Source organism: Protobothrops mucrosquamatus, unplaced genomic scaffold, assembly GCF_001527695.2.
Source record: "Protobothrops mucrosquamatus isolate PMUCROS unplaced genomic scaffold, P.Mucros_1.0 scaffold4053, whole genome shotgun sequence".
Taxonomy (NCBI): domain Eukaryota; kingdom Metazoa; phylum Chordata; class Lepidosauria; order Squamata; family Viperidae; genus Protobothrops; species Protobothrops mucrosquamatus.
Window position 1 is genome coordinate 1 of NW_015389984.1, and position 14,272 is coordinate 14,272.

The 14,272-nt window shown below is 43.2% G+C and overlaps 1 protein-coding gene across 1 annotated transcript in view; it reads right to left on the minus strand.

Moving 5' to 3' along the window:
- Positions 1-8,942: 8,942 nt before the first annotated feature.
- The window catches only part of PARVB (parvin beta), a 39,545-nt gene continuing 34,215 nt past the window's right edge, over positions 8,943-14,272 (minus strand). Inside the window, exons 12-13 of the mRNA XM_015827900.1 lie at positions 12,153-12,225; positions 8,943-9,902 (exon numbers count right to left, since the gene is read on the minus strand). Of these exons, the coding sequence (XP_015683386.1) occupies positions 9,826-9,902; positions 12,153-12,225 (150 nt within the window). The 3' untranslated portion in view covers positions 8,943-9,825. The remainder of the gene's footprint in view (positions 9,903-12,152; positions 12,226-14,272) is intronic.

A 14,272-nucleotide genomic window follows, 5' to 3' on the forward strand; every position in this document is an offset into this window, starting at 1 on the left:
AAAATTTACCTCCTCTCTTGAAGCAGGCAAAATTTAGCAAAAGAGATCACCAGGCATCTGTTCCTCTCTCAGCTGTAGCCAAAGAAAGCCTGTTGCACCATCTGTGCTGTTTAACTGGGAATGTATCAGAGCCAGATAGGTTATTGTCTAGGATGCATGTCTGCCTGATTCTGTTCCTAATTAAACTTTCATTGATTGGTAGGGAGATGGGCTCGAATGCTTGCCAATAGCACCCAGTTAAAAGTCTCCCCAGGAAAGGGTCAGATTCAACCAGATGGCAGAATTACTACTTTTGTATAAGGGAGCACTCAGAAAAGAGATGATGCTTCAGTTATGATGTTCCCCTGCGTGTAATACACCTCTATCACTAGAACTGTCAAACTGTGATAGAGAAATAGGAATAGCTATTTCGGGCACCTCTGTAGAAATGTCTTACTAATCCCCATAGATAGAACAATTTCCTGCAATCCTTTAATTAGGATGTTGTTAGTTCTTTCCTCAAAATTTTTACAACTTCAATTTTTTTTTTGAAGTTAAAGCCAACCTGGGAAAGGAGACTTGCGATCCTGTTCTGAAATTTTGACAGTCAGGACCCCTCCATGACCAAATTTTGGGAGCTAGGCAAAACAGCTGTATTTACAACCATTTGCAGCGTCCTGCAGGCTACATAATCACATTTTATAATGGTTTCTCTGAAAACCAGTTTTCAGCAAATCCACATCCATAGTGAAGCATGGGTTCATTTAATGACGGTGGCACTTGCTGAATAACCACTACAACCCTTGCACCATACGACTGTAATTGGCAGCCTCCATTATGGTAGTACAGGGTTCTTTCAAACTTGGCAACTTTAAGACTTGTGGACTTCAAAGTCTACCCACATCTGGAGGAAGGGAAACAGGCATCCTTAACCTACCTTTATAATGAGAGTTTAATCTGCCCACCTCACCCCCCCCTCAAGATTAGGCTTTAATCTCTTTTTCACAGAAGCCCCATATGCTACTCCGACCCCCTAAGACAGGGCTTTTCAACCAGTGGTACGGGTACCACCTGTGGTACCTTGGCACCTGGCAGGTGGTACGTGACCATCCTAGAAAAGTGGTAGTGGGGAAGGGGAATGAGCTGAACCGGTGTCACCACCGCACAAGCCTGAGCGAGAGATGGCTGGAGCTGCAGGGCTGTCAGGGCTCAGCAGAAACGCCAGGATCAGTGCCGCTTTCCAGCTGATCGGCGCTTCTTCAGGGCTGTCAGGGCTCAGTGGAAGCACCAGGATCAGCGCCAGGCTCCAGCTCAGCGCCAGCTCAGCGCCAGGCTCCAGCTCAGCGCTGATCCTGGTGCTTCTGCTGAGCCCTGAAGAAGCATCAATCAGCTGGAAAGCAGCACTGATCCTGACGCTTCTGCTGAGCCCAGAAGAAGCGCCGATCAGCTGGAATGTTGCAGCATCTCCAGGGTCTTGTGATTTACATTCAGATGCTTGGCAACTGATTCATATTTATGACGGTCACAGTGTCCCAGGATCATGTGAAGTGACCAAAACCTGCTGCAACCACCCAGCAGACAGGGGGGAATAAAAACCAAACACCCCTCCACCTCACCCCCGCTGCCAATCCTCAACAGAAATGCTCACAACAATGAAAACCTCGGACAGGAAGAAGGGCGCAGCCAGGCGGGCAGGCAGGTGTCTTGCTCAGCTGTAGCTTGGGGGGAACTTTTTTCAGTGCCATTGTAACTTCGAACAGTCACTAAGCAAACTGTTGTAAGTCGAGGACTACCTGTACTTTATCACTTTTTTACTTTTTTCCTTTTTTTGGTCATCAAGTTTTTGACACCTTGTTAGGCGACTGGTGGTACTCGGATGTTGCCATATCTTAAAAGTGGTACAATGGGTGAAAAGGTTGAAAAGCCCTGCCCTAAGAAGTATCCCAACAGCCATATAGCTAGCATCGGTTTGAATGATAAATGGGGCATTCGGATCTGGAATAGGACATTTAGGCGCCAAACATTGGCCACGCCCACTTTGCCCCCAGCCACCCACCTCAGCTGATTCACAGCCACCTTTCCTTCACCACTGGTCCTCCCTCGGCAATTCTCCATGACCAATGGCCCCCTGACCCTCCACCCCCAGCCCTTTGTCCTGACCCATTTCCCCCAGGTGCCATTTGACCCAGGCTTTTCGCTGCATGGGACAAGAAGCTGCCAGCCAATCAGCAGCTGGCGGCAAGCAAGAGATCAACGGCAGGCTGTGGGGGAGCAGTGTGCCATCGTGGGGGCTGTGGTGGGATGTCAGGCAACTGGCAGCATCGGCGGCGTACAGAAGCAATTGTGGGGGCCATGGGGAGGTGCACCAGGCACCTGGCAGCAGCGATGGTGTGCAGAAGCAATCGCAGGGGTCGTGTGGGAGGTGCACTGGGCAACTGGCATCATTGTCACGCATAAGCAATTGCGGGGGCTGTGGGGGGTGTACCGAGCAACTGGTGACATTGGAGGCCTGCAGAAGCAATCACGGGGGCCATGGGATTAGTGTGCCGGACTACTTGGAGCAATTAACTTGGAGAATGGTGGTGACGAGTTCAAGAGCAATTGCTGAATAATGGGTCTTGGTTGAATAAGAATAAGGAAATTATTCAACCCCCTAAGAGGTATCCCAACAGCCACATTGCTAGCATTGGTGTGGCTAGTTATTTCTTACAGAATGAGAACTAAGACTTTGTTGTTGGCCTAAACAACAGATGCCAGCACCTCTAATCCACCATGACTGATCTCAGATGCTAAATAGGGTCATCCATGGTCTGTGTATGGATGGGAGAATTCTAAGGAATTTCAAGATTGTTTGGGTGTTATCTTTAGACTGAGAAATTGATAAAACTTACTGGTAAACTATGTGTAAAAAGAAAACCACATGAATATGTCCATGAAATAATCAGAAGTTTTTATCTTGGGGCAGCAGGATACCTAAGTAGCCCCATTCTGAAAATACATCTGATTGGGAAACCGATCAGCTAACCTGTCCAAATTAACAAACAGGTTTCCTAAATGCTATATCATCAGAAAATTATCAGACACTGCAGTTCTCTTAGCTAATATAAATCTGGAAAATATCATTTACCTTTTGCAAGGCTTCCAATTTAGGGTCGTGTTGGGAACTTGGGTTTTATATATTTCTTCTTTTAAACTGAAGCAGATATAAATATCAATTATCTCTAGGCATCATGACATTTGATTGGCATATTGCTCTCCTGTGCCAGACGTTTAATCATTGTATTTGTTGGTATGTAATTTATATCCTACCATCACTCAATAGACTCTACATGGCTCTCATTATTGATTAAAAACTATAATCCACAAACAACCTATCAAAACCACCAAACAATCAAATTATATACAAGTAAACTATTAAGCTTAAAATTACAACTCAAACTTAACACAACTAAAATGCCCTTTAAAATAGCAGGAGTCCAGCCAAGTCCTAAACGCACAGTTCCATTTTCCCCATCTTGATCATTGCAAACACAATGAAGATCACCTGAGCCATTGGAGACAGTTCTGTTCCAAGCAGATGGGGCAGCCTCCAAACATTCCTACACCTCATTCCCACCTTATTCACATTGTGACTGGTAGAGAAGGAAATGCAAAGGGTCTTTTCCAGATCTGAAGGCACGTGATGGATGGGGTATCTTTGAAGAAGATGGTCCTGCAGATATGTTGCTGCTGGCGTGAAGGCCTTGACAGGCCAGAACCGGCACTTTGAATTGTGCACAGAAACATTTGCACAGCTACAATAGTATAGTGTCAAACCAGCCTCTGGATTTCCTGCGTCGGATGAGGAGAACACATCTTTCTCCTTCTGTCCTGCCCACTTTTTACAGAGGCACGATTGAGAGCATTTTAACAAACTGCATCACTGTCTGGTTTTGGTGGCAGCCGTGCCTCAGATAGAAAGTCCATACAGAGAATGGTAAGGACAGCCGAGAAGATTATAGGAAGCTCGCTCCCTGGTATTCAGGATGCTGCTTATAAGCGCTGTGTGCTTAGAGCTCAAAGCATTGTTAGGGACCCCACACATCCATTTTACGGTCTGTTTCTGTTGCTCCACTCTGGGAGGAGGTTTTGAAGTATTTATAGCAGGACTACCCGATTCTGTAATAGCTTTGTTCCCTATGCCATCCGTCTGGTAAACAAGCAAGATTCATTTTTCTCGCCATGTACATGTACACATCCGAACTAGACTGTGTTATTTCTCTGTGTCAGGTATATTCATAATTCTGTATTTATTTATTTTTGTCATATTTATGAAGTCTATATTGGAAGTGGTGACCCTTTGAGAGTTGTCTGCAACGAAATTTCATTTTATTGTATGCCGATTAGTGTACATTCAAAGTGACAATAAAGTTATTATTCTATTCTGTTCTACAGTGAAACAGGATTTGTATTGTTAAGGAAGTTTCCACCTGCCATGAAGGGGCTGGGGTGTTTTGTAGCAGCTGGACAAACCACATTGACAAACCACTGTTGCATTCCGTTGCACAGAATCTCTAAGAAATTGCTCATGACTTAAAATTTTGCATTTTTATTGGGAATAGCCTTTGTTCAGACTTCAAATTTAATGCCAAAGTACAAATGAAGTGGTAGAAATGATGGAAAGTCTTTTACACCCAGCTCATACACCAAAATAGGCAACCTTTTCCCACAGTCGTATTAGCAAATCTAATACTATATGTTTGTGTTTAAGAGAGTATTGCACAATGGGAAGGCATTGAATCTCAACACAGGAAGCCCAATTTGGTGACATTTCCTCTGTAATCAACTTCTCACCAGTTCACAAAGCACTGGGCTGTAAGGCAACACCATTACACGGCCAGTTTCCTTATCTTTTTAAAGAGAACAGACTCTGGGAGACAGATGGTGTCCTTTCAAATAATTCATTATTTAGCCATAAAAAGGCTAGACAAATGGCAGATGAGTGTTTGTACTCATCCAAAAACAATACAGAAGGATTTTCTCTTGCCAACCCATAATCTTTAAGCAAACTTTTTCATTCCATTCGTAGACTTATTTTTCCTTCTTCCTCACTCAGTATTATTGCATTTGGTTTATGTATTTTTAAGTTTTTAAAACAAAGGCTGGCTTAAAGACTCTTTAAGAGAACAACTGGAAAGGTAGTTAAATATCACGGGAAGATTTTATTTTCCAAGACCTACTATCAAATCTTTACTCAGACCACACAGTGACCTTCAATATGTCAACACACTCCCATAAGGTGATGCAATAGAATAACCCTAGGAATGCCATTTTGGACAAATGCATGGCTAATCAAATTGTTGTTGTTAATTGCGAAGTCGTGTCCGACCCATTGTGACCCCATGGACAAAGTTCCTCCAGGTCTTCCTGTCCTCTACCATCTTCTGGAGTCCATTTAAGTTCACACAATCAAATAAGGGACAGATATTATTTATCATAATGATAAATTGGGATGTTGATAACTTAATTGATAAGTTGGGGCGGGTCTTTGCTTGGCACCAAATTGTAGCAGACAGTGGCATAACCTTAACTTACGAGACTGGACAATTACTTGTCTGAAATGGTATAGGCCAGGGTCTCCTGCTTGAGCAGGGGGCTGGACTAGAAGACCTCCAAGGTCCCTTCTAGCTCTATTCTGATTCACTTGATTCACCCTGGTGAAAAAAACTACCAGCCATCTCTCTCCATCGTGAAAGTGAGGTGGGGGGAGTTCACGGGGATGCTTAGAATGGGAGATGCTCAAATGACAGCCAGCACTAAGGGGGAGGAAGTAGGGTAGAACTTCATTGGTGCTCCTCTCTTCTTACTTGCCCGTTGGGTACTTCCAAAACAGCTCTACACTCTTCTTCAAAATCCCTGTGACAGGAAGGAGGAGCAGAAGGGGCAAGCAGCAGAGAGTCAAAAAGTGCCTGATAAGTGGGCTGCACTCATGCAGATATGGGAGTGGTAGTACTGACAATGGGCTATCAAGAAGCACAGCTTTGATACTGTGCCTAGCAGTTCCTGTGGCTGGCCATGGGGAACACACAACTGGGAACTGGCACGAGGATCATCAGAAGGGAGAGGCAAAAAAATACTACCACCTGCCCCACCAAGAGCAGCAAAAAGGAACCCCAGGTAGGTGTGGGAACTGTCAGTGCAGGGTGAGTCTTGGTCAGGGACTCCATCTATGTCAGTGGTGGCGAACCTTTAGCACGGGTGCCAGAGGCGGCACTCGGAGCCCTCTCTGTGGGCACACGTGCCGTTGACCCAGCCTCGCCTCCCCCCGCGACCCCCTCCTCTCCAGCAGCCCCCCTGAAGGAGAGTCGCCCCTGAGTGTGGCCCACCCAGAGCAGCGCAGCCAAGGACATGGCAGCCAGGCAGCGTAGACAAGTCTCTGCCCTCACACCCCATCATGCAGGGCGCAGGCAGTGTGTGACCGCCATAGTGCTGCTGGGCTGTCTGGGCGATCTGTGGCAGGCCCTGGAGGTGGTGAGTGGCCTGCGGGCAGGCGGGGCAGGGGATGGGGTGGAGCGGGGGCAGGGCAGGGGGGTGAAGCAGGGGCGGGGCCAGTTTTTGGGCACTCGGTCTCTAAAAGGTTCGCCATCACTGATCTATGTGCTCGTATGACAGCCCTCAGAAATAATCAAATCAAATCAATCAAATCATTTTTAAAAAATGCAAAATCCCTTCCCGGCAGGAGGAGGAGAAGACTGCAATCAATCACGAAGTAGAATCAGCAAGTCCCCAAGGGCTGAACAGAGCTCTCTTGCCTGGCTTGAGCCAACCTGCTGTACAGGCCGTGTTTGCCATGTGGGAAGTCAGCCCCCCAGAGAAGGAAATATTAAAAGGGCAGAAAAATATATTTCCTCAAAAGGATTTTAAAAGCAGAAACCAACCCTGCCCCCAAGTCTCTGTCTCAAGTAAAAGCCAGCCCTGTACAAATGCAGATGTAAACCATCAGGAAAGTTGGAGCTAGAAGCTTAGGAAGACAAAGACACCTAAAATCTGTATACCCCACCCAAACTCCAGGAGTCATTAGCCCCAGCACCAGGGAAGCAGGATATATAATAGGATTAACCCACCACCACCAAGAATACCAGAAAGGCACACCTAGACTCATGTCAGAATACATGACACAGTAAATACAAAGCCTGAAACAGGAACAGGAAACTACTTCAAACAAAAGGCTCGAGAGGATATAAAAACCTAATACCCACATGTGCTCAGTCCTTTTTCTCTCCTCTTTCCTGCCAGAACCATCTTTCTGTCTGGCTCTTCAATAAACTGCAACCTTCTTTCTAAAGCAGTCGCCATGTTGTTTATTTATCCCCGGCTTGGATGAACCAGGATGAAGACTTTTCTTTCAACAGCCAGAAGATCTGGCAAGGATCACACAAAGCATGAGTCAGGCATTATGTCTCCCCCACAATCCCACGGGGTAACCTGGCTACAGGAGTGGCCAGAGGAGAAAAGATGTGTCCACAGCATCCCCAAGAGAACAGTACCAACCATGCAGATTCCAACTTCTGATCATATCAGTCACCTGAGAATCCCAGCCGATATTTGGTAAGAAGAGGGCCTTTTGGGGGAGACAAATGTCGCCAACTCCTTAATGTAGTGTTTCTCAAACTTGGTAACTTCAAGATGCACGCTGGCTTGAGAATTCTGGGAGTTGAGGTTCACGTGTCTTAGCTGCCAAGGTTGATAAACCGTCTTAAAGCATCAAATAGGATTAAAAAAGAAATCCAACATAACATTAAATCCTAATTGGAAACAATTCCTTGAGCGTAATTGAACGTGTGGTTCTGTACTATACCCCCAATTAGATTTTTCTACACAGAGTCTATAACTCAACTTTCTGGGAAATTAGATTTCTAGTATTGATTCATTATATTTTACAGGGTAGGATAATGATTTATGCCCCATTAAGCAGGCATTTTTAAAGTTTAATAGGGATTTTCTTTTTCTTCAAAGAGATAGGTTTATTGTAATTGCACTAGTTTTTGGAAAATAGTATTTTTTTTTCTATTTTTCTATTTGTTTATTTTCTTAACAATGGTCCATTATTTGCATTCTACGTTTTATTCATTTTACACATTTTTTTGTTTCTATTCTTTCTTTAAAGCCTTTCATAAAAAGAACGGTTAAAAAAATTAAAATCAAATGGAAAACTGCACTTCCCTACTGTATACAACTCTCAGAAAGAGGGCTTACAGAATTTCACTGGCTGGGGAATATTGAAAAATATTGATTGAAGTCAGGGGTGTCGAACTGCTGGCCCATGAGGCCACGCCCACCCCAGCTCCAGCAATGCGGAAAAAAGTCACGATACGTTGCGACACGTCACGTGACGTGGCGAGTTTGACACCCGTGATCTTAGTGATCAAATTGCACCCTTGGTTTCTATGGAACAGGGAGCAAGGAAAAAAAGAAAACTAAGGCAGAAAAGATCCAATTTCCTTTGGGTACTGATCATGTCGATGGTAGCATGTCCAATTCACCCAGACAGATTACGCCGAGAGCATACGAATGTTGTCAAAACATTGTTTCTCGTTCCTGGATTATTCAAAGGAGAACAGTATGACTGACTGACTTTGGAATGGGGAGAGCCATGTTCAAGTCCCAAACAAAATGATTTGGACCCAGTCACTTCTTCTCAGCCCAGCCCACCTTGCAAGACTGTTGCTATTGACTTACTTCAGGAAGTATCTTTATGGAAAGTTTGTGGTGCACATTGAATCCATTTTTTAAGAAGAGAAAGTTCAAACTGCAGATTGCAAAGGGTTTCAAGTCCGGTCCATTCTTAGGCTATCCAGAGTGCATATTTTATGATTAAAGATTGTTGTTCCTTTGCAGGCCATCAATCTCTGTCTTAACGAGGAATCCCCATTTGCAAACCAAGCTTTATGGGAACCAACAACTCTACACACCCAGAATTTTCATCAGAAAAGATCTATTTTATTCAAAACAGGCAACTATGCCATCAGAGATTTACAATATACGGAGTGAAGTCCTGGGATAAGATGAAATCAAAAAGGAAGCAACGCAGTCAAAGATTTAGAAAACAGCCTTAGATTGGAGCCCCCCCCCCAAAAGATGAAAAAGAAAGCCTAGATGTGTCTAAATCACGGCAAAAAGGAGATAAAATCACTCCTGTAAAATCTGGAAAACGGGAGCTCTCTTTTCCCAAAGGGCTCTCTTATCATTCTCATCCAGAATACATTTTTAAAAACCAGCTGCCACGTCACAATTGGCATTCCTATAAGGTTTTGTCCTTTGCAATGACCTTGCCAGGAAATTCAGTGTTACTTCCATTACACTCTTAAGGTGATGGGACTGGAGCAGTTTATCAAAACATGTTCAGAAGTGAGATGTGGAGCTCAGACTAAACCTATGCCAAGCTCCAGATAGGGCACTTTCTTCTCAACAATGCCAGGCCATTTGCAACCCCCCCCCCACTGCTGGAATAAGGCACTTTCGCGCAACAGAGAAGATTGTAAGGAACAATTCTGCGGCAGGCGAAAGTAGAACACGGATATTCCAGGGAGCAAAATTTCATTTCCAAATGGGCTCAGAGCACGGAGGGGTTTACAACACAAAAAGCAAACAGAAATCAGCCGTTCCCAACCTGGTTGGTTCCAGATTATTGGACAACAGCTTTCATTCTTGAACCGGTCTCACTCACTTGAGATAATAGGAATTGCCTACCGACCCAACTGAAAGCCACCAAGTTAGGAAACTGACTGGAAATACAACAAAACATAGGAAGGAAAAAATCAAAAGCAGTTTCCTGTCACACTCCTTGCAGTCTCTGGAGAACTTCATTCACTCTGCATTCTTGTACTTCGTGAATAAGTTGTATAAAACCCTCAGGGTGGACTTGAGATCCAGGTTGACGACATCTGAGGGATAAGCAAAAAAGACAACATGTAGTGGCTTTTCTTTACCAAAACAGGCTTTTGAATTGCAAATGAAAAAGGGGAAGCACACCACCATTACGGAAACATCAAACTCTGATGATAAATACCATATAGGAAAAGCAACTGGTATTTTTTACATTAATTTTCTTTTCCAACTAATACTAGAGCCAATACAACTAAGGAAACAGCAAGTATCACATTTCCCTTTTCCTGCCAGTTTCAAAGATCTATAAAGCAGTGTTTCTCAACCTTGGCAACTTTACGATGTGTGGACTTCAACTCCCAGAATTCTCCAGCTAGCGTTGCTAGCTGGAGAATTCTGGGAGTTGAAGTCCACACATCGTAAAGTTGCCACGGTTGAGAAACACTGCTATAAAGGATTGTTTTAAAGGATTTTATAACTGGATTAAAATCCACCTGTAAAGGCAGTAAATCACAGCATTGGTTTTAGGCAATTGTGCTACCAAACTCTGGCATTGTGGCATAGGAGACTCCAGGCTGGGGGCACATCAAGGCTGTTCCCCTGTCTTTGTGACAATTTCACTCTTCTAGGTGCACATAAAAATGGTGAGAACATTAATATTCAACAGGTGTTGAAATACACTTACTAGAGATCTTGGTAATTTCTAGGTTTGGAGCTTTGCTAGCAAGTTGGGGGTGGGAAATGGCTTGACTTTGAAATTTCCAGGCTTCGCAGCTTACTGTTTGAGTTTATTCTTATAAAATGAAGAGTAAGAAGCAAGAAGCCGATCAACCCCATATGACAAAAACAATCTGTTGGCCTGAAAAATGAGCAACTCAACAGCTTGAAGAAAAAGGATCCAAAAGAAAAATGGTCTACAAAGCAAATTGTACACATAAGATAAAAAATCCGTAGAAAAGATTTCCTCCCCATGGGAAGAATGGCAAAGGGGAGGCGAAACCAAACTTCATACGGCTATAAAGAAGACAAATGTAATGTTCAGCTGTTTATCTAACTGCAAGTTCTCCAAAACCAATCTGGGATTTTCATAGCTGTAAGATTCCATAATATTTTCATTCGTTACTTCGCTAAATAGGTTAAGGAAATGCTTCTCAGATCTGTAGATAATACAAAACTTGAGAGAAGTGGGAGATGGGAACAATTCAACGTGAAATGGATTTTTTTCAATGCCGTTGAAACTCTGAATAGTCATTAAAACCCTTAAGTCAAGGGTTACCTGTAAAAAAACATTTCTTTCCAAGGCGCCCGAAGGCAGGACAAGAAGCAACGGGTGGAAACTAATCAAGGAGAGAAGCAACCTAGAACTAAGGAGAAACTTCCTGACAGTTAGAACAATTAACCAGTGGAACAACCTGCCTCCAGAAGCGGTGAATGCTCCAACACTGGAAGTTTTTAAGAAGAGACTGGACAGCCATTTGTATGAAATGGTATAGGGTTTCCTGCCTGAGCAGGGGGTTGGACTAGATGACCTCCAAGCTCCCTTCCAACTTTACTATTATTATTATTATTATTATTATTATTATTATTATTATTATTATTATTATTATTATTATTATTATTATTATTATTATTATTTCAGAATTAGAATACACTGACATTTAACATTATGGTGTCTGGAGATATCAAGTTAATTTCAGTTTGTCCATTTGTGTTTACAGTAGAATGACTTTTTTATCTTTAATGCTAGTTTTGGTTTATACCTTTATGGATTAAATTTCCTGTTGGCATCAAGTTGAAATCATGCTTGGTTAATTTCAGTGATAGTTTCAGAATTATCCTAGTATTGCGGATATTTATTAGGGATAAAAATTCTTATTGGCATTAGAGTGAATTTAGGATTAGGGGTTCTCTGGGAAGAAATAAAGCCTTTTTTTATCTTTAGTGCTAATCTAAGAACCATCTTGGGGTACAGATTGTGTTGAACACTTCGAGCTAAACATTCCTGTTTGGAATGAAGTACAATTTGAGGTTAAGGATAAACATCCTTGATGTTCTCGCTTTTTATTTAATGGCTTTATTTATGGTGAGGTTTTATGGTTAGTGTTGTCTGGGAATTGTCCAGCAGAACAGTTTTAGTTTACACGTAATGCTTAGGGTTTAAAATTCCCAGTGGCATTAGGGCAGACAGGATTAGTTTAATACTGTTCTCATTTGCAAGAAGCAGTTGTTCATCTCCTTCAGTCAGACATAAAAACCCACATGGAAGGTCCTAAGTTCATTTTCTGAGAACTCAGGTTTTCAGGCAGTACCTTCCGGTTGCGCTTTTGGTTTCTTGAGCCCGGCATCTTGCATCAGCTCAAAAGCAAAGGAGACATTGTGAACCTGAAGAAGGAATCAGACAACATAAAGATGGGATTAGATTCTTGTAACGGCTAGTAACCCCTTTTCTGAGTAACCAATGTTACGAAAAGGCAAAAGCTTTCATGAGTTGAATTCATCCAATGCAAGGAGAGGCCTAAACTTTGTATTCTTCACATTATGCCGGTGATTTTCAACTGTAGGAATGCTGAGATGTGTGAACTTCAACTCCCAGAATTCTCTGGGCTGAGAAATTCTGGGAGTTGAAGTCCATTTTGTCGACCCCGCGGGCCCGACATTCACGGGCAGGACGGGGACCCGTCTGCCAAGCTGCCGCCTCCCCCAGCGCCCTCCATGCCAGCCGGAGCCGTCGCCGGACAACCGAGCTGCCACCTTCCCCAGCGCCCTACACATCAGCCGGAGCCGGACATCCAAGCTGGTAGGCGCGAGTCTGGGGGGTCACCAGCTGACGAGCGCATCTTCAAGTTCCCAATGTTGAAAAATAGTTGACTTAAGCTCATCTAAATGCGTTCCACTTATGTATTGTCTGTTTGCAGGGGTGTCCACTGGGTGTGGTCAAAAAAACTCAAGATGGCAGCAGCAATGATGCAACTGAAGTTCTGTCCATTTTTAAAAAAAAACATGTCATAACTAGACAAAATCTCTGACTGGGCAGTTAACAGCCTTATTTTTTTTCCTGCCTACTTTTCTTTTGGGCCTCTTACATCCAAGGTTGCCTTCCCTTCAGGTAAATATGGATCACATTGAAAAGGCATTTATTGCAGGTCACTTACATCACTCTGGGGCAGGGGTAGGCAACCTTGGCTCTTTTATGAGTCGTGGACTTCAACTCCCAGAATTCCTGAGCCAGCACGGCTGGCTCAGGAATTCTGGGAGTTGAAGTCCACGAGTCATAAAAGAGCCAAGGTTGCCTACCCCTGCTCTGGGGGGATCAGATCAGATATACAAAAGGAGTTAATATAATGAACCAATTGGTAACAGAACACGTGCCCTCGGTTCAACTCTGCTTCCAGGGACAGGTGCATGTAGAGATAGTCTTTGACTTACAATGACTTGTTTAACAACTGTTTGAAGTAACAATGGCATTGAAAAAAGTGACTTCCAACTGATCGTCACATGTTACGACCATTCCAGCATCCTCACAATTATATGATCAATATTTGTGCAGTTGGCATCCGGTGTTTATTTATGACAGTAGCAGCATCCCAGGGTCACGTGATTGCCGTTTGCAACATTCCAGCTGACTTTCAACAAGGAAAGTCAATGGGGAAAGCCAGATTAACTTAACAACTATGGCAAAAAAAAAGGTCACAAAAGTAGGCAGGACTTAACCAATGGACTGCCTGGCAAATGGAAATTGTCTTGGCAATGTCATAAAGCATGCCAACTTGCTCTGGGGTGTCTTTTAATTTCCCACTTTAAACTAAACTCTGGGATTTCCTTGGATTCTCATCCATGTCCTAATCAAGTCTGATCCTGCTTAGCTTCCAAGTCTAGACAAGACAATCTGAGCATCCGTACCATCCATTACATCTTAATGAAAATAAAACGAATGGAGTATAAATGTTAAGTAACCACCTTGGTTGAGGACTACAGTATATTATAAAAACCCTGAGTTGTCTCACATTAAAATGAGCAGCATATACATTTGATAAATAAATAAAAAAAGCGGAGCTAGGGTTAAGTCTAATAATTCTGCAGGATCCATGACATTTATAAATGCATGTGGGTGAACAAAAAAAAAATGTTTCCTTGTAACAGGACAATAGTTTTCCACAATTCCCTCTCTTTCTTTCTCTCCCTTTTTTAAAAAAATGAGCTAGTATTAAGGATTACATTGGCACAGCAGGAAACAATTCAATTCAAGTTATCCACAGCAATGTAACTTGGGGCAGTAAAAACAGGGAAAGCCCTCTTGGAATTAATGGTGATTTTAAAAGGTTGATTGATTGCACTTTCCAATTCTTGCTGGGTTCTCATTCGTTACTGCTGCCTCCTGCTGGTAGTACAAGGCATTGCATCAGCATTAAAGAATTCCAAAGGTCTATGT